General features: G+C 45.0%; 1 protein-coding gene across 1 annotated transcript in view; it reads left to right on the top strand.

Annotated features, from left to right (window-relative positions):
* LOC138569526 (rho guanine nucleotide exchange factor 3-like) overlaps nt 1–21307 on the top strand; it is a 388611-nt gene that overhangs the window by 147333 nt on the left and 219971 nt on the right. Inside the window, exon 3 of the mRNA XM_069647576.1 lies at nt 19004–19066. Within this exon, the coding sequence (XP_069503677.1) occupies nt 19004–19066 (63 nt within the window). The remainder of the gene's footprint in view (nt 1–19003; nt 19067–21307) is intronic.

A 21307-nucleotide genomic window follows, 5' to 3' on the forward strand; every position in this document is an offset into this window, starting at 1 on the left:
CACTTGTGTCCTGAAGAGGTACTCCAGAGGCTGCCAGACCACCTGCTGCTAAAAAAAACTCCAGCCATGCTGCTTGCAGCTAATCACACTCCTGTACCTCACTGAGACAACAAGATGGTATCAATATGATCTAGGTCATCTGCCCTCTGCACCACCCACCTGCTAATCACTGCTAACATTTCGGTGCTGTTTTTGGCACTCTGTCTTAGCTTTGCCCCTTTCTTTTCCATCTTACACTGCTTTCCATAATGTTTTTCTTTTGCAGTTGGTCAACTGATGCAAGTGGACAGGGCCATCGCCTGTTTGTGCTTGTAAGGGCCTGCATAGGACCAAGGGCTGGAAACGTTACCCTTTAGATGCCAGTAAGACATCACCACACGTATCATGCATCCACAGACTATCCCTATGTTCATAAGGGACCACTTTCTCAAAAATGCTTGACATCACAGATCCTACACTTTCCCAAACCGTATCCAAGTTCCTCTCGTCACCACTCCACCATCCATCTCCTCCACTCTGCTTGTGTTCTTTAATACTTATCAACCCACTTGACCATCCCGCATACATCCAATATTGCCCGTCTTATCACCACACACAAGCATGACACTATCTTCATCACTAAAACATGGCTCTCTCCCACCCCCATGTTTTCAATATCTTCCAACCAGATGTAGCAGTCAACCTGCTGACTGGACACCAAAGTCCGAGATGGGGCGGCTGATACATAAAACCGATTCGCCTTGCACAGTGCAGAGCCACAGTTCAGTAAAATACATAGAGTTCTTACATGTCAATTCCCACTATCACAGATATATCACACATGTAGTCCGACACTTTTCAACGTATCTACTAACCACCTCATAAGTGTGGTCAGTTCAAGGATGAGATCCCTGACATTTTCTCATCAGCCTCTATCACACAGTTAATCAACATCTTCCTCAGGGTCTTCAACATGCCAGGAACCCAAGCGACTAAAATCACATGAGTAGCACCCTTTATCTTGGCAGCCTGCATATAACTCAACATGTGCAAACCCACACCTACATTAAGAAAAACACAATTGACCACATTCTCTCATGTCCCTCTGCCTCAAAAAGTGCTTCAATTGTATTTTGCTCAGCTGGACAGACTACACTGCCATCCCTATCCTCTTATCACATTCTGCCCCTGCCAAAAGGGACAGGGAAAGCCCTCAATTTCTGTCCATCAATCAAAAACTTTCCAGTGGATGTTCTTAACTGTTTCAGGTTTATTAAAGTAAAGAGATGCCTGTCCATCCCTAATTCTGTTATGATAGTTCCCTAGTCTACAAAATATAAACCAGTGCTTGTCAGGAGGTCTGTCAAAATAGAATTTGTCCTCTGTCCGAAAACTATCCTGTCCTAAAGTCTGACCGTACCACTAATAATAAAGAGACATAAACTGTCCTGTAGAGGTACTCTACTCCCCTATTGGTTTGAGCTGGCAGGTACTTGCCCCCCACCCAATTGTATTTATAGTTCTTTGCTTCGGTTCAGGCCTGAGCCTACTGGTACAGTTCGAAGCAAGGTCTGTGTCTTTCTTGTTCCTCTATAGAACAGGGAATCCTGACCCCCTCACCAAAGTCCTGATTTAACTGAAACAGTTACAACTTTAACTGTGACACTTGTTCTCGTAGTTCAGTTACGTGTGTAGTACAACAAGATATAAAGCTCTGTTCAACTGGTCTTTCTTACCAACCCCTCAGGGATGATACAGTCTTCCTTATCAGATTTGTTCTCCTTGTCCAAACCTGAGCTTTTAATTCTATCACTCTTTGCAAATTAGTAAATCCCACACCCCTCATTAAGTCACTCGGTTACCCAACCCTGGCTGGGCTTTCTGCTCCTGTTGACTTTTTGTCACCCTTAGGATTCTCCATGGTATTTCTGGATTCCTTGTTTCTCTGATAGCCCAGCTTGTCCTTTCTACCCAGACTAGACATATGCGTGGTTCAATGTCCTCACCCCCTCTGCGGGTGCTGGGTCTCTAGACACGGTGTGGGCTGTGCGGCCTGAGTGGCCATATGCATGGTTCAATGTTCTGACTCCCTCCAGGAGTGTTTCAGAGCTGCCTCCCCTTTGTGTCGGCCTCATACCAAGATTTAGGCAGCACTCCTCATCCAGGGAGGTGGGGACTGCAGAGCCGTACTTCCATAATCACTGACTCCCATGCAGCGGTTCTGCGACTTGGCATCAGTATTCCTGATTGTCAGAGCGTCGTGTCAACGGAGGTTGGGTTTGGCAACATTCTACAGGCTCTGAGATTCCTCTGTCCACCACGCATTGGATATGGTCCTGCCCCCAGGATCGATGCACCCAGCCATACGGGGCAGGCTACCACTGTACACGGGTTGACTGAAGCTGAGTCTTCCCTTGCAGGTGTGGTCTTTGGTCCATTTACGTTCCTCTCTAGAACAGGAGGAAAAACAGGATTGGTTCTGTGTCTGAGGCACAGAGATCAACAGAGTGGGGTCAGTGAGCAAGCCATTTACAATTAAAGGGCCCTCTACATTATATCATTGGTTCATCCCCATATACCCAACAAACAGTGGGGATTATGTCTTATAGGGAGGAATAGTCACAACTTTACTTGGGGCTTCCTTGTCCCCTAAGCGGGTCACGCCAAGTGAAATTCAGCTTGGCCTATCCACTAGGCAGTGAATTGCTTAGCGGGCTTGCCTCCCTAGTCCCTATGGCGTGGCTCCCCCTTGCGGAGAAGGGATGAATTTTCTGGATTAATCATAATGCATTGGAAAACAGTTCAATCAACCTCTTTGGCGCTGCCAGTCCTAAACTTGATCCCTTTCTGGAAAGCCGCAACCAAACCTTCAAGTATTTGGTCGATACTTATTTTTATTTTTTGTTAATGCTCAATGTCTTACAGGAAACATTAAGTATAAATAACACATTAAAACCCAATAAAACGTACATTACAAATATTACACAAATTATTACATATCATTACACCATCAACTCACATGCCCCTTAAAGCTTTGTCAAACCCTTTGCCCTGTGACACACACAGGAGCTGGCCAACAACAACCTACCACCCGAGTGCATGGAAAACAGAGGCGCAATTTGCACTGGCTTAAGGGCCTCCTCACCCTTTAGGCACTACATACTGTGCGTCAGACACTCAGAACCTAATCCAAAGCATGATACTACTCCATGACAATTGTGACAACCTCTAACAGAAGCAAAGCCCTCTTTTCTGCAGTCAAACACTGCTGTAACCCACTACCAGACCCAGAAATACCAGAGTCTCTGGAAAAACACAACTCCATAAATCTATCGACACTATTAGACAGCACATCAATGCATCTAAATCAGTTGCACCTTTTATCACAATCCCACCTCGCGTATACCAATGGCTAACTGCCTTCACCACCCCAATCCCAGGGCTTGTGATGAAACTCTCACCTCACTAAAGCCAAACACTTACATTGATGATGTCCCACCTTCTGCCAAATTTTTTTTAAAAGACACAGGACCCAAAAAGTCACAGCACCCGCCGTCATCCCTCTCCTCCAATAGTTAACACCTCGCTCAGTCAGGTCATCTTCCCAATCTCCTTACCAACAGGACTGACAACACCCGCTCTTTAAAAAAACACCCTGGGCCCAGAGGACAGCACCAACTACTTAGCAATCACCACCCTTTCCTTTAGCAATAACATCAGTGACAAGGTACTAGCACTACCCAATCAACTCCACAAGCAGATCATCCACATGGCCTGCTCTGGGATTACCAGTCCGGGTGACATCCCAAATGCAGCACAGAAACAGCTACTTCCTGGTGATTGACGGTGCTCTCTAGACCATGGCCAAACGGAACACTTGCCTCTTGGTCCTTCTGGATCACCCGCCTTCGATAAGGTCGACCACAACACTCTGAATACCATCCTTGCACAAAAGATGGACTTTTCAGGCATGGTTCTCAATGGTTCTCCTCTTACATATTAGGTCAATACTGAGCTGTCCAAATGGGTACCTTCCATGCGACTGCTGCATGATTTCCACAAGGTTCAATATCTTCCGAGTGGTTTTCAACCTGTAAATAGAGCTTCTATATTCACTCCTCTGTGATCCAAACATCTCTACACCAATACCTGGACGATACCCAAAAGTACTGCTAGTGAACTGCTCCAACAACATTAAACACATTCTGAAATGCCTTGCCACCATTCAAAGGTCGATGGCAAGCTCATACTTAAAATTCAACCCAATCAAAATGGAATTTATTCTCATTGGTTACACATCCAAACCAGAAATCATCCAAGAATGACTGAGTGACATGCACTTTGATGGGTGGATGCCTCAACTTGACCCCGCCCCCAAATCCTTTGAGTTCATTGTAGACAGTAACATCTTCTTCGAGGAGCATATTAACAGAAGGGCTCAAACCACTTCCGAAGACTAAGGGCCTCACCACGGGTTGGGCGGAGTGGTAAAAATGCAGTGGTAACGCTATTATTGCTGCATTACCATTCTGCCCAATCCCGAGTTTGGGCAGAAAGTCAGAGCTTTACCTCCAGCTTTTAGCTGGAGGTAAATCTCCAGCTGTCTGCCAATTTTTGGCGCATTTACAACCAGCGCTATTACCGCTGGCAATAATAGTGCCAAAACACCCCATAGAGTCCTATGGACTCTTAAAAACTGGGGAATTACGGCCATACCGCAACTCAGGATCAGGCACAAATTACACCAGACCGAGTTGCTGTAACGCTAATAGCGTTGGGCGGTATCCCGGCGCTATCCCTTGTGATTGGACACATTGATGGAGATGCACCCACCTTGTTGTACTCCCAGATGTACAGCTGGCCCCTCTCAAAGTGGTCCATGACACTGCGGCATGCCTCCTAACAGGTTCCCAAAAAATTCAACCACATCACCCTCATTTTGTGTGACTTACACTGGCTACTTATCCCCACCAGGATTCTCCTCAAATTCACCTGTACCACATAGACGGCAACCACCACTCAAATGCCTGCCTACCTTGCTGCCAAACGTACCACCTTTGGCGGCATATACTCTTGCAGGAGCCATACCATCACAATCCTTGAAACAAAACTTGTACGCAAGTAAGTACCGAAAATGGTTCCTTTCCTGTTATGCCCCAGCATACTGAAATACCATTCTGGTTGCGCCCAGGGTTACTCCAATGCTTGTGTATTTCAAAAAAGACTGTTAGGGCATTCCTACATGTGATTTTGGATACACTAACGCTGGAGTACCACAGCTCCGTGATCATCTTATAAGTGTAGTCATCTTCTTTGCTCTAATGCATGTACAGCGCTCTGTTGCTGCTGAGATATAGTCACACTAAATGAAACACAAATACAAACTACAGTGGAGCAGAGCTGCAGACACCAACTGGCTCCACAAAATACTGTAAAGAAGCCTACGGATCCCTCACTGTACCGGTGCCAAAAGCCTGCTCCCAGGTGGCCAGGGAAAGGCAGACACTTCCTGATCCTGTCCCTGGGGGTGGTGTACTGTGGGAGGATCACCTGTTAGGAGACAAGGCCAAGGTGGTGAAGGGGTCCCGTGGGATGAGTCGCGGCATTCTCCTTTGAAAGGGAGTAACCTTTTGTGCATGGGCAAAGTGGATGCAACATCTTTTAATACCCCACTTAATAAGGAGGAACCCATTAAACCTGATGTGGCTAAACATCCCCCTTTCTCCCCAAGGTGTGGAGAAACCAAACCTGTAAATGGTGGTGTAAATGAACTGCCTTCCCCTTCTGTGATAAAACATGATGAAGCATTTGTAAAAATGTATAAACCAAATAGTTCTAAAGTTTAAAGTAATAAACCATTAATTAGAACTGATTTTGTTACTTGGGACTCCAAGTTTCATAATCCCAAGAGTACTGGGACGAGGAAGAGGGCTGGAGAGCAGTGCAGGCTTAAAGGTCAGGCAATTAGGCTAAACAGCCCATACCTGTCGGAGGGTGAGAGGCTTAAAAAGCTCCCTTAGTAGCAGGTGAGTAGTGGTTGTGGTTGGAGAAGCAGTAGCAGTGGTAGCAGCAGAAGTAATTGCTGGGGCTGGAGGAAGCAGCAGAGGAAGGGAAAGTACGTTGGTGGCAGAATCTACAGAAGTGGGAGAAAAGAAAGGACACCAGGATTTTCCATCCGTTTATTCCAGTTATCAGTCCTGAGTTGGTCCTTTCCCCCCCCCAACGTTTGGATTCCAGTGTCATAGTGTGGAAGGTTGATTAACCATATGCATTCAAATAAAAAAAAATTAAAAAAAGGTTAAGCAGCAGGAAGCGCATGGTGTGACAGCTTTCCTCCATGAAACCTGATTGCAGAGCATTTGCAGCGAGAAGTGTGCAGCAGACCGTGCGCAGACGCTGCCATGCTCCAGGAGGTCGTGGTGAGCCGAACTCTGTGCCTGCGTGGTGGGACCAATGGCAGCTTGCTGAGAGAATTGTGCCTGGCCGAGAAAATACCTGTGGGAGAAGTTCTGCAGCCTGTGACAGAGACTGAGGAGCCGGTGAGTGTTTCCACAAGTCCCCAAGCCTTCAGGCAGTGCAAGCAGGCAACTGTAACCAGTTGCTTTTCATGAGCGAGTGAAAGTGAATAAAGCTGACCAGAACATGTCAAAAAATGGAGTGCAACAATTGTAGCACTCTCATGTTGACAAATATGCTGTGGAAGGAAGATTGGAACCTCGTAAATTATAAAAACAGCTTTTAACAACGTAAATACTAGTCGTGTGCACCTAAAAGTGACTTTAACTCGGAGACAAGACCTCAGTAAAACCATAATAATGTATCCTCTGAAACCAAGTATTAAACCTCAACATTGTGAGCCGAAGAGAACAAACAAGCATTACTATAAGCTGAGAGGTGAACAAGCATTGCCCTCAGTCAAAAGAGACTAAAGTAAAGGTTTCTCTGGGAATAACTGTTGCTACCGGTGTAAATGGAGCTGATACAACATCCTTAAAGGTAGAGCTTGTACATGAATGTCTATGGTGTGGAAGAAATAGCAAAATAGTCAAGAACTTACATTGCCAAAGCCAATAGAGGTTAAGTTGAAAGTACTTGGCAAAAGACAAGAGTGGTTGGAAAGCGGCCCTAGAAGAAAGTTGGAGTTGAAGAGAGACAGAGACATTGTTTGACTAGCAGAGCTTAAAGGGCATTGGTATACATCTTGTCTTGGCTTTAATGTTGTGAAGAAACGTTTAAAGCTGTTTGAAGTTGAAGAAATGTTAACCTTTAAAAGTGTCAGTGGAGCTGAAACTTCAAAAGCAGAGGAGTGAAAACTGCATGGTGTATTTTTGAAGGAGTCTTGGTCTGGCAGGACAGAAGTGGAAGTAGAAGACCGGACCTGGATTACCTTGGTAACAGAAGAAGTTGTTGTGTTTCATGGTGCCTAGAGAAAATCACAGTCAAGAGGGCCATTGGTGTTTTATTGAGTCAAGAAAGAAACACTGATATTTGCTGGACTAAGAAGTTGTGGTGTTGCAAGAGAAGAACTATGAAGAGAAATCACTTTCAGCTTATATGGGTTTTGTGAATCATACATACTGCAACAGAAATCATCCTGACCAAGACTCGTATTGGTACTGTTTAAGGAACTTTGAACTATATATTTTCTGCAGGAAAGGACCCCTTCTGGATTGAACGGTGGAGTGTTGGAAGTTTTCTTTAATAAATTGTCTTTATCAAGAACTGTGTTTGAACATTGTTTTTAACCCTGCATTTCCTTGTTGTTTTGTGTTATTCAATGGAACTGACTTTGACCTAAAACCTGGGGAAGGGTAGTTTGTTCAGGTTGCAAACAAAGACTGTCAAGGTGCAGCAAATACAGGTAGTGACATTTTGAATTGCCATATATTTTCTTGTTTATGTTTATGTATACGTGTGAGGGCCAGAAATGTTATTCTGGTGGGTTTTTCCTTAGTTTATTTAGTCAGGGAAATCCCTGTTGGAGTAGGGTAGATGAGGCGATTTACCCTTTTCAGTTTAATAAAATGTAATTGTTTGAAAAATCCTCTAAAATGTGTCCGCCTCACATTTTTGACCCCTCACATTACCCGGACATGTTGGGGGCATATTAGGTCATTTTAGCTAGGGCATTGTTAGTTTCTCTGCACCCACTGCCACTGAAGATGCCCTGCAGGGCATAGTGTGGTTGCCACAGACAATGGAGGGCAGTTTATGTAGCGCATGAAGACCAGGCCAGGCAGCGGTTAGCAGCCATGGGAGAGGCGACTTCTGTGATCATCTGGTTGGAAAATACGATGCAGTGGCAGAATTTTGTCATGTTTTGCTCAGTGAACAGACAGGTGATTGGTACTCAGAGCCATGCGACTTGTTATACTGGGTGGGCTTTCGAGTTTAATGTCCTGTACATTGGAACATATAGTCATTGGCATGACACAAGTTGACTTGGGACAGTCAAGTGACCCTGGGACTCCATCAACTACATCATCTCCCCCATTTGGTTCTTGTGTCTGGGACAGTCCAAGGGGTGATTATTCAGTGCAGCAGGACTACCCCATGCCAGTATATCTCACTGGAATGGGGTAAAATGCAGTGCTGCAAATGAGGTTGAAACATGTGAGGGATGTTGGGGCTAAAGAGGAAAGGGTATGTGCGAGGAGCTTTGAGGCTAGAAAGGTGGGGGTGAGGGTAGTTGGAGTTAGAGAGTAGAGTAGTATGAGTGTGGTTGGTTTAGGGGTTAACGGGAGGAGCGTGTGTGTGGCTGGTTTGGTTAAGGACAAGGGACTGGTTGATCATGTTACAAATACGTTTCACTTAAAGAATATTCTTGTAATGGTTTTTCTAAGTAGTAAAGGATATATTTATTAAATATGATATGATTTGTGATTTTATATGAAACCAAATGAAGTCAGTGAAAAGGAAGTAAACAGACAACACAATTTCAATCCATTCACTCAGAAGAAATAGTCTCTGCGCTCCTGTGCAGCACCAGGTCGATGGGGCAAATCCCCCTTATCCTGATCATGACCTGAGCACTGATAATCCAGTTCAAGAATGACCCTGGTCGCCAGATTGCCAGCAGGGTGTGTAGCATGCAGCACAGGAGGATGATTTTCCAGATCGTCTCAGGGTTGTACTGCAATGCTCCACCTATGCGTAGCAGGCAATGGAACCTGGCCTTGACAAGTCCAAACTATTATTCTGGAATGCCACAAGTCTCAATGTCTGTGGTGATGCAATGTTCTTCATGCACATGTCTTGTTTCCTGGATTTTTCAATGAGTAGCCATTTCATGAGGGGGCGTCCAGTGTCATCTGCAAGATAGAAGTGGAGCATGTCTGTCAGGGGAGGCATACATGGCATGCATTTCATATACATCGTGCAAGCAGTGTTTGTGATGTGATATCCTTGTTGCTTCCTGCATTCATCCCTGTGCTCATGCATTCCCCTTATTTAACTGGAGGTAACCACGGGTGGTTTGAGGAGGGGGTAAGTATAAGTGTGGGGGGGGGGGCAAGTTAGGAGAGGTTCATGGAAAGTAGGAAGGTAACGTGAAGGAGGTACAGTTGGTCAGGTTCCGTGCCTAAAAGCCAGGTTTTTGTGCACATCAGTGGCTCTAGATACCAGGGCAGTACCTTCTGCATGACTATAGAGTCATATGCATATTCTGAGAAGCTTGCATAGCAGTGTCTTACAGAAAGGCTAGCATCACACTTCACCTGCATGTTTATGCTCTGCTGGTTTAGATTGTGGAATATGTGCTCACTTGCTTGGAGGTAAAGGACAATGTGGGTGCAGACCAATGCTCATAAAGCTCAGAATGCCAGCAATGTCAAGAAGCAGGCAGTGGCAGCATTGCTTTCTTCCAGGCTGATAGATACAGAGATGTGCCAAGGAGCAGAAGGGTGCCCGATACCAGGCTGAGCATCCCAGAAAATAAATAATGCTGGCATGAGCCATACAGAACACTGAAAGTGTGTTGGAATTTCCATGTATTACAAAAAGCCATCACCTTGAGGAGTTGTAGTTGGTGTGGTTGTGCGGATGTCAGTGCTGTGATGAGAAGATGCAGGATGAAAGTGATGAGGCGCCTGCCTAGCGTGTCGAGGGTGTGTAACATGATGTGGCCTAACCCTCTGCACAGTGGGCCTCCTCATTCTCATCTCCAGCTGTCTTCTCACCACCTCCCATTGCTGCTCCTGCCCTTCTTCATCCAAAGCTGCACAGTCGAAGCTCCATTCCCCAGATATGTTGAAAGGTGGCCTGTTTCTGCTTTTTGTGAGCCATTTGTGGTCAGTCAGAATCAGGAGGCAGACAAGGAGGCATGATATTCATATCTTTTATCCTCTCTTCAGACTCAAAAGACATAATCTTTCCCTAAATCTGTGATACGAAGACCTGATCTCGAAAAATGCAGGTCAAAAGGGGTGTTTGAACTTAAATAAAGTTCTCTGTGCAGACATCCTGTTCTTTTTTATTAAATGTGATAGGGTTGTTAGTTACAACCTTACACAAAACACAAATGCATACTACAAATAACATTATAAATCATTTACAATTATAAATGTCATATTATAAAACATGGTCAAACCACATAGCAAACCGATAACAGTGCAATTGATTATTCAAAAGTACTATAAAAGCAGAGAAAAGAAAATCAATCTTTCATTTTCTATGTTTGCTTCTTAACCAATAAAACCATTAAAATTACCAAATAGTGGTGACCAAATAAATTCTTGTTAAAAAATGTTAAACTGTTATTGTTAAGGCATTCTCGTGTTCACTGTCTGCCCTTCCTCAAAAGTAGTCAGTTTACAACCAGCTAACATCAGCTATGAAGCGATTGAAAATCTCTATTCTAATATCATGTAGCGCCAAGCATTTAATCTTTGCAGTTTTTCATCGGAATAACAAAAATTTCATTCTCCTGAGATCTCACAATTTTTAGATCATTTTGACTGAACCGCTCGTGTCAGTATAATATTCATTCTTAAGTGAAGGAATACATTTCACAATACCTATTTGGGAATATACTTAAGTAATTTGGTATTACCCCAGTTGGCGTATCTAAGCTGGAGAATCTTCTGAAAAGTTTATAGGCATGCATTTTCCCGATTGTGAGTATCCAGTCCCACTCGAAAAAGATATTTTAGTCGGCACTAAGTTTGTCATTAGATCAGCGCTAGTACAATGGATTTCTTTCAAGATTTCATCTGCAAAACCTTTAAAACCAGCACGTGTTACTGATTTATCAGCCACCATAATCTTATGCAAATCTTCATAAAGGGACTGTTGTAAAGGCATCAGCAATTAATAATATATGGATGACATTTTCCATCTGTAGCAGCCGCTTGAGCCGTCAGGCCCAATTTGAATCTAACGAGTGCTATTGGTATATTCAGTGGAAGATTAAGAGCCTTTTTCCAAATTTGCCCTTCCAGGCCATCCCAATCAAGTTGTCTGATTTGGAGTTCCACTACCATGCCATATAAAAGGGTTGGAATCACTTTTAGTTTATAATACTCAATCAGTGTTAAGATGGTGAATGCACCATTTTTTGTGTGGATTTTTTTCATCTGAAAGGCAAATTGTATGGCTCTAGTCTCCAATCGATCTATAATAGAAGTTTTGTTTGGTGTCGCTCCAAAGTGAAAGCCCAAGTATTTAAGTATTTCACATTGTTTACAGGGGTTAGCCTGGAGTTATTAGGGTGCTATGTAAATCAATACGGTTTTACAGCGTTTCTGGAAAACCAAGTTATATCTGACTCACCCACGTTAATAACCAAGTCATTATTCAGACCGTAGTTTGCCACTGATTTTATCAGCTTCTAAAATCCCAGAGGTTTATAATCTGCAACAATCAGGTCATCGGCATATGCCATCCATGTTATTGGTAAATTGTACATTTTTGGTCTCACCAAGGAGGCATTGATCAAAAAGTCAGCCAAATCAGATGGGTAGAGTTTGAAGAGACAGGGCACAAGTATACAACCTTGTTATAATCCTCTAAATATGGCAATCTCCCTAGTCCAAGCGCTCCGTCTCTTCAATCTCACCTGCATCAATGTGTCCTCATGCAAGTGCATGATTAACGCTAAGAGGGCTGATGGAATGACCCACTTTTTTAAAATGTATCCCATAGTATCTGATGGTTAACCATATCAAAGGCTTGTGTGAAGTCTATCATAGCAACAGAAAGTGCTGGTGCATCATTTCGGCATGTATTTTCCCCTAAAACAAAAACATTTAAAATTGTAGTCATACCTGTACAAAATCCAATTTGTTGTTCTTTTTTTATCGATTAGTGGCTATTGCCCACTCCTCAAGTTCCTTTAGCCCCAGTCCAGAGAAAATCTTACTGTCTGTATCACGAAGGGCAAAGGAAATCTGGTTCCAACCCACTTTCTGCCCCTAATACTAAAATAGAAAACATAAAACCACAAAGACACTTGCCCAATGAGAGGGATAACTGCTGGCTTCTGAACCCTACCCCTGTTTGTTTTTTACAATAGGCCCCTGCCTATGTTTTCACTTCAAACCATATAGGCAGGGGTGTTGCAAGGTCTGGAAAAGATCAGGGGCTACACTCATTTTGGGACTGTCAGGACCGAGGGCTAGCTAGCCTTTTTGGTTGTAACCCCTGAGCTGCTATCCGGGGCTACAACCAAAAGACCCTGGGCTATAGCCCCCTAGCCCCCCCCCAGCAACGCCTCTGCATATTGGTAATGTATTGCTGGAGTGCAGTCCCAGGATCCAGCCAGGTCTCTCTAGTTTCTCATTTGACTGTTGCTCCTCACAGTCTCTGGGCCCTTTCAGTCTCTGTGTCCCCCACTCAGGCTTATCTTGTTTCTCTTGCCCACACCAGGACTTGTCTCAGTTTCTCTCCCCACTCAGGGACTTTGGGGTATTTTCCCCAATCCGTGGCTTTTCTCACTCTTTCTCCCAATTTCTTTCCCTATCCTGGGGCTTGTCTTTTTTTCTCTCCCCACTCTTGGGGTTCACCGTGTTAATCCCATTTGAGGGCTTTCCTCTTCCTCCTTCCCCACTCTGGGGTCTCTCTGTATTCTGCCTACTCTGGGGCTTCTCTCTGTCTTTCTCCCCACTCTGGGGTTTCTTGGTTCTTTCCCTGCTCCGGGGATTGTTTCTCTCAATTTCCCCACTCTTGGGTTCCTCTAGTCTCTCCCGGCTCTGGGGCTTGTCTCTGTACCTCTCCCCACCTTAGGGTATCTCTGTCCTTTTCCCACTCCATGGCTTGGTTCTGTCTTTCTCCGCATATGACCCACATATGACCCGGGATGCCTCTTCTGGCGTTCCCTCACTACTGCTGGCCACACTTCCTGCGTGTGAATAGACGTTCTTGAACTCTACAGGCTTTGCATATTCTCTGTTCTGATTGTTTTTTTTTAGGTGGCGTACCTCCAAAAGGCTGTTTTCTCCGTCTTTCTGCTTAGTTCCCACTAGGACTGAGTGAAGTTTGGGTCAGAAGCACAGTCAACTATTAAAGGGGTCATAGGGTTATTATACACCATAGTTCCTACAAACCTTATAAAGGTGCTGGTGTCTGGGGGGGGGAGAATGGTGACTTAAGTCTCTCTGGGGTATTCCTGTCGCCTATGGGGGAGTCACCTACAGAGGGATCCTGCTTACCCTGTCCCCTAAGGGGTGTTAATTGTAGCAGGCTCGCCTCCCTAGTCCCAAAGGGGGTGGCTCCCCTATTGGGAGAGGTGACATAATCCTTGGATTCATCACACCTTATAACCTTTGCTGATGGTGTTGAAAAACGGTGCCCGAACTAGCCTTACCAGCTAGCAATTACTGCCAGCTTTTTGCTGAAGGAAATCAGTTGCTGGTTTTACTGCATTGTTAGTGCAGTAATCCAACTTGTAATAGCACTGTCTGCTCTGCATGCAACCTTTGTGAATACTGCATGTGTAATTTCGTGGGCTGATATCTTAAACACAGTATTTTCTGACAATCTTGTAAGGAGGGATGTAGTATTCTAACTCCTCTCATAAATTTAACAAGTAGTTGGCCATGATGGCATGGATTAAGCTATCATTTTGGAAGGTTTTGCTTTCCATGTTTCAAGGGATTTCAAGTCTTTGCCTACGTGGTTTGGAGAGGTTTAGCCCTTTAGGCAACCTGCTATAACCACCACTGCGTGCCATACACACCGTCAATGGCTGTGCTGGTGGAGGGAGACGTAGAGGAGGAGGAAATGTTTCCACATAACAGAAATAGTTCATCTTGTGGACCCTGGCATCCCCGTATTTAACATCTAAGGTTATAGAGATTACAAGCTTTGAATGAAGCACATTCCCATATTTCTTGGTACTGCCATGATCTGAGGCTTCTCAGGATGAGGATTTGATGGTTGCTCTGACAAGGTTACTAAAGCAAAACAAAGGTAATGCAGATTGAAGCACCGATGTAGCGCCTTTATCGAGAGGGCCTGAAAGCAACTGCTTTTTGTATGTATCGATTCATTCAAATCGCTCATTGCTATTTGTGACCAAGTTGAACTGTCTTGACATTTGTTTGTGGTGATTAAACACAGGAATGGAGAAATAGTGGCTGCATTAGATGGCACTGAAGCCTAGGGTATCTGTGCTGAACTACTGAGATCCTATGGAACCCACCAGCATTTGGTTGTAGAGAACTCAGTCTAGAAGTTCCTGTAACATTCTATTCTGAGCCTTTCCAGAATTTTCCATCGACACTTAGCCAACCGCTCACTGCCACATGCTCTGATGACTCATCAAGCTCCTTCTCCAGGGCCGGAACTCCAGCACGTATCTATTTCACTCTAGTTATTTAGCCTCACGTGAAACAAAAACCATCCCTGAAGCTGTAGGATATCCACTAGCAACAACAGCCTGAATTTCTCAATCACCCACAAATACACACACCAGTTGCATACTCACACAAAACCGGACCGTCATGGATGGAAAATTGTGAATTAATCATAACCACTGGCATTGCTCTGGGCAACCATCCCAACCATGGTTTCTCATCCTGCTGTGCCATTACATAAGGGGAAAAAGCACACGTCACACTGCAAAAGGGGTCATCTAGGTCCACCCGAACTGCTAGGTCACATCACTTCAGTAAGATCACAAGCAATACCAGAAATGCTTTGGTCTCATGAGTTGTAGCTTGGGTCTCTAGGCACAGCAAGCTCAGGACCCAGGTCTGGGCATGGCGGTCCCACCTAGAGGGACTAATACAAAACTGCAAACTACTAGGCACATTTGACTCCTTTTAAGGATCTAAGATATTATATTATGGCGAATATAGGCTGGATCTAGCACTCTCCCTCTCTCACTCTTTCTCTCTGTGTTCTCCTGGTCTATCTTTGTCTCACTGCCTGTCCTTGTCTCTTTCTAAGTGCGTGAGAGTCACATTGTCAGATGCACGTTTGCTAGACCCACTGCAGTGTTGCTGACAACTGTGCTTCCCGAGGAAAAACACAGATATCTTTAAGGATGTAGGTGTGTGTTTTTTGCAAAAAAAGCTATTAAAAAAACAAAAAGGACAATTATTTTAATATTACTGACATTAGAAACAGGCTCCTTTTATAGCTTGAAAAGTGTTCATCTCTAATGATCACTTCAAGCACATTTTTAATCACATTAAGAATGTTACACCTAGCTTATAGGGCAAAGCACATAATCAAAACTAGAAAAACCATATACATTATTTTTTGATAGTAGGTTATCATTCCAATGTGTACGGTCTGGTACACTCCCATTGGACTCTTTTCTAAATACCTCTATGAGAAAAATGAAGTGGACAAGTAGCACTAGTGAGGGTTAAAAGAACCATTTGGGAACAAAAGAATAACCACGGGTCTTAATATTTGACAAATATTTGCAATAAAAGGATTGAATACTGGAATCATTAAGTACATATGGGCCTCATTACGAGTATGGCAGTAAATGGTAAAATTGGAGGTAACTGAGTTACCTCTAATTTTATCACTACGCCAAATTATGAGGTTTGGCGTTGCATGGAAGATTTACCTCCAGCAAAACCCTGGAGGTAAATCTTGCCACTCAACACCAATAAAGTGGCAGAATTTGGCGTAATTACTGTGCCCTTAATTCCACAGCGGTAATTCCACACAAAACCCCCACTGGGTCCAACGGAACCAAAATAAATTGGGATTTACACCGCTACGACCACTTGTAATGGGGCAGAAATTCCGACCTGACCAAGTGGCGGTAACAGTAAATCCGTTTGGTGGTATTTCAGAGGATTTTCCTCTGAAATACCTCCAAACAAGTAATGAGGGCCTAATGCACACTGGGTTTTCATTTCATACAACCCCCACCCTAACATTAAAATGGGTGTAACATTAGACCATATGAACTGTTACATACAGGCTTAGGCTTTGGATGGAAAGATAAATGACAAAAAACTGTTGAAAAAAAGAAAAAAGGTAAATTCACAAGCTAAAGAATAAATGCTTTGTGAACTTGATCAAGCACAGTGTCCCTCTATCTGCATGATGTTAATAGTTGACATAGAGATATCCTTGTCAAGACCGATATGAAAATCAAAATATTTGCACTAATGAATGTGAATACACGTGGCAGGATGCCCCCTTTGTTTCAAAGTTTACTAAGCCCTTAGTCATCCCACAAATAGGGCTGTCCCTTTAGTTACCCCATAAACATGGGTCGGGACTGTACTCTACGGTCATGATGTATATTAAAAGTACACAAGAACGTTTAAAGTATTCTATGTTTTTCAAGGGGGTGCAGATCGTAAAAGTAGAACTAGCTTCCAAAGTCCCAAACTAACAATGGGCGCCATCACAAGTCCGGCGGTAACCGTGCCGGTAGAACCGGCAGGTTGCTGCCGGACTTGCGAATTTCACCGGCACCTGGCTTGCCGGAAACACTGGGGGATTACATCCCCGGCGTTTGGGGAAGTCAGGCGCCGGTAATTGTAAATCCCCATTCCCATTCGAGTCCCATAGGACACAATGGGAATGGGGAGCACAGAAGCACCGGCACCGTTAATAACAGTGCCGATGCTTCTGTGAAACTCTGCGGGCGGGTACCGTTCTGCCCGCCAGGTCTGACCCTGGCGGGCGGGCTGACACCCGCCCGCAGTACCGTACTGGGCCGGTCCGGTAACAACAGTGCTGGTAGGCTTACGAGCACCGCTGTTACCGGACCGTCATAATTGGAGTGATGCCCAATGACAACCTCAAGTAACTGCTCAGAACGCGACCTGCACTCTTCCTAATTTAGGACAAAGTGTTCCAGTATAACTCATATATTTATCGAAAACCTCAAAAGACAGTTTGAAACAATGATATCAAACTAAATACATACATTTCCAAAGAAAATGGGCCTCATTACAACTCTGGCGGTAGCCGTGGGAGTTGCATTATTTCCGGCACCCACGAATGGGCAAGAACCGGGTCATGCCGAGCTCGGCGAACCCGGTAATCGCCCATTTGCAGGTGCCGGAATCAAGGGCCTCCCCATTCTGCCCCATAGGGCTGAATGGGGATGGGGACGTCGGATGCACCGGCACATTCAGAGTTGTGCCGGTGCATCCGACATGCTCCGCTCGCGGGTGCCGTTACTCCCGCAGGAAAAACCTGAGCAGAGCACCTAGTATGAAGGTCCGGGAACTACGGTACCGGCATGCTTACCGGTACCGTAGTTCCCGGACCGCCATGCTTGTAATGAGGCCCAATGTGTCTTTAATAAAGTAAATACAAAAAGATTTTCAACAGTACATAAAATCCTGTAATCAGTTGGACAAAACAAATGTATCGAAAACACAATATTTCACAATCAACAACAAAAATAACCCATATATCCACCATGGCTGTTCATCATTCTTTAAAACAAAATAATTGTACAAAATCAAACAAAATACAAATGTTCAAAAAAGTTGACATGTGTAGTAATAGAAGTCCAAGGTTCCGGACACCACAATCTGGTCTACAGCCATATCTGAATTGTTTTGGGGTATCTGGAGCTCTGGACCAACGGCCCGGACTGTCACCACTCTATAACGACACATAGGCAATCTCTGATAGAAAAGTGATACAGAGCAGTGTGTTATTACTCACAACATGTTATGCGTCTCTAAGGGTGTGTTCTATGGTTTAGCAACACACCGAGATTTTGAGGGTGTTTCCCTGATGATGAGGCATTGAAGCCCCGAAACGTATAGGATCTTGAAACACCATTGCCCTCATTTCTATTAGGAAAGTTAATGCTTTTAAGATTCAATTTACTCTCCACCAGAGAACTATGTGGCATCAGCCTAAAATGGCTGCAGCACCTCAGGAAATGTAGGGTTGGATGCTCTGGGAAAGAAATAGAAACCCCGAGACACCTTTTTATTGATTGTCCTGAAATGATAAGGCATCCAAAGCAGTACTTCCAGCAGTTCGCTCACAATGACAAATCCCTGAGTTCTGATCAGTCCTTGTACAGGATACTTAATGGAAATAACAATGGGTGATCAATCGCTGCTATTCAGCACACCAGGGTTTTAATGGAAGGGTGATCAGGTTTGGTTAATAGGAATTAGGAAAAGGTAACGTGATAAAGTCAGGGATTTTATATTCTTTTTAAATTCTTATATTGATGTAATGAATTTGAAAACCGTAGTTTCTTTTTAATTACATTTTAAATAAGCCTGTTACCTTTCAGTTTTTGTCTTCTTTTTTCCCTCTTATAAAATGAAATATGAAATGTGAATTTAAAAAAATATTTTTGTGATAAATATTGTTATAGGGTATTAAATAATGTTGTAAAGGTTTTTATTAAACCATGTACACATAATTAAAACAAAATCATTATACATGTAGGAATATGGGAGGAAATCCAACAGTGCCAGAGCACATTCTATGAACGTGTTCCACACCTTCTATGCAACTACATAGACCCTTTTCTTACAGTTATCTAAGAACACTTGGTTAGGGCATGTTAGGGCTGTAACCCAAACTAAAGGTTGTGCTTTATTTTATGTTCGCCCTGTCTTCTCTGCAGAAAAAGAGGAAGCAGGGGGCGCCGGTGGAACAGAGACAGGAGGTGCAGACCCAAGAAGACAAGGTAATTGTCAAATATTATTATAGCAATGTCACCACTTGCAGTTTGTGCAATAGAAGAGGTGCTATACGACCTGTCTTTTAATGTTCCAGAGAGGACACCTCCATCAGTGTGTACTTTACACTGTAACTTGACAGGCACTTAGAGACAGCTCCCCCACTGGCTGCCCATTACAGCCCACACCTCCCAAAGATCGCCGGCCATACTAAACTGTTCTCGTGCTGCTGCCCACACTCAACTCCAGTCTATGTCTTTTTCGGGGGTCCACCGCTCTCAAATCCCTTTCATATCCCATGCCCCCTTGCCCATCCCTCCTCTGAGCTCTCTCCCCTCCCATTTCCCTTTCCAGCTGCTCCAACTACTCTGCCACAGTTCCCAGCTGTCCTTCCTCTGCCCAGTTCAGTTCTGTTGTTATGTAATCCCGGCGATGTTTTTGCGAAGGCACCCTTCTAACGGTGGCCTCCCATAGCTTTAGAGACATTGGCCCTCATTACGACCCTGGCGGTAAGTTCCGGTCATTACTGGCATGGCGCAATTACCGTGTCCGTGCTGGCAATAGACCGCTAAAAGCAGTCCATTACGAGTTCGCGGGCACAAGCTTTGCGCCATGCCGGTAATGAACTCACCGCCATGCCGCAAAAGCATGAAAAATCCCCCTTTCCGGCATCGTCTGCAGTGCAAATAGCACCTCCGGCATCCTAGCCATCGGCATTAGCGGTCACCGCTAATAGCGGTCACCTCAAATAGCGGAAACCGCTATTAGCGGTGACCGTAAATAAGCAGAACCGGAAGTAGCGTCATCGCACAGGAACGGGAAAGAGCACGGCGGCCATCTTTAAAAACACAATCCATTGCCATCCTCCACAACCAGGAGCCATCTGACCCCCAGAACTCCCGCACACCTCAACCACCACCTGTTTGATTTTAGGATGCCAAAAGCTGTCAAAAAAACTGGAGATCGGCCGTGCCAGGAGCACTCCTCCAGAGAGGAGCTCACTATGTTGGCAGAGAAACTGCAGTAGCATGCAGACGTGGTGTTTGCAACAGACATGTCCCGACCAGCGCTGCTGCGCAAAAAGCAGATTTGGGCATTGGTCGCCCAGAGAGTGAGTGCTGTCCCCACCACACCCCACACACCAAAACAATGCCGCAAGCGATGGGACGATCTACGTCTACGTGTGCGAAGCATACAGTCGGCGAACCGAAACCTTGGGATGGCGACAGGTGGAGGTGCAGAGTTGCCCATAAAACTCCAACCATGGGAGGAGATATGTGCCTCCACCATAGGCACCGAGTCAATAGAGGGAGTTGGGGACATGCAGAGAGGAGCCCCGTCATCAGCCGAAGCAGGTAGGTGTCTCTAATCAAACAATGCCAATGCCTCCACGATGATGTCCACACAAATTGACAGTGCAATGATGTATATCAGGGTCCACCAGACACATAAGCACAATGCTGCCTACAGGCAGCGCAGAGCATCACCTCGTCCACATGCATGATGTACCCCATTTGTGTTGCAACCCAAATGCCTCCATGCATCACCCACCCAAGAGTGAGGCAACCTGTATGTCACTCACCCAATGTGACTCATCTACCAAATATATCAATGCATCCACCCCAATGCATGCTCAATGCCCGTAGACCCATCACTAACCCTCTCCCTCCTTTGGTCCCCCACAGGCACACAATCTGACAGCACTGATGAGGACACCGGTGCCACACCAGGGAAGAAGGCGAGGGCCGAGGAGGGACAACACTGCCCCTCCACTTCCAGGGCATAGGCCAATCGCCACAACCTCGGAAGGCCAAGGGCACACCACAGGCCACAGCACCAATGTGCTCTACGTCCACCACTATGGCACCCACAACAGCCAGCATCACCCAAGTGTCGGCGGCAGAAGGGACTGCTTCGGCTGCAAGCAGCACAATTGGCGAAACAGCTGCCACAGCAGCAATCTCTGATGACGAGGAAGGGGATGTGCTGCATGTTGCAACTCCTTCTGCTGGCCCCCTGCATTCCCCACACCTGTCCCCATGCAGCCTGCCTGACACCAGCATGCATGGTCTGTCTTCGGCTAACTCATGGCCAGCAACTCCCAGCCCCACCCCAACTGTGCCCGAGGAACTGAGTATTTCGGGAACCCCTCAAACATCCCTGAGGTCAGCAATAGAGTCTACCTCAAAGGACATATGTGCAGAACTGGCCGCAGTGCAGCACATACTGTCTGAGATGGTGGCTGCAAT

The sequence above is a fragment of the Ambystoma mexicanum genome, chromosome 2q (genome assembly GCF_040938575.1).
Source record: "Ambystoma mexicanum isolate Mex_15411 chromosome 2q, UKY_AmexF1_1, whole genome shotgun sequence".
In the NCBI taxonomy this organism is placed as follows: domain Eukaryota; kingdom Metazoa; phylum Chordata; class Amphibia; order Caudata; family Ambystomatidae; genus Ambystoma; species Ambystoma mexicanum.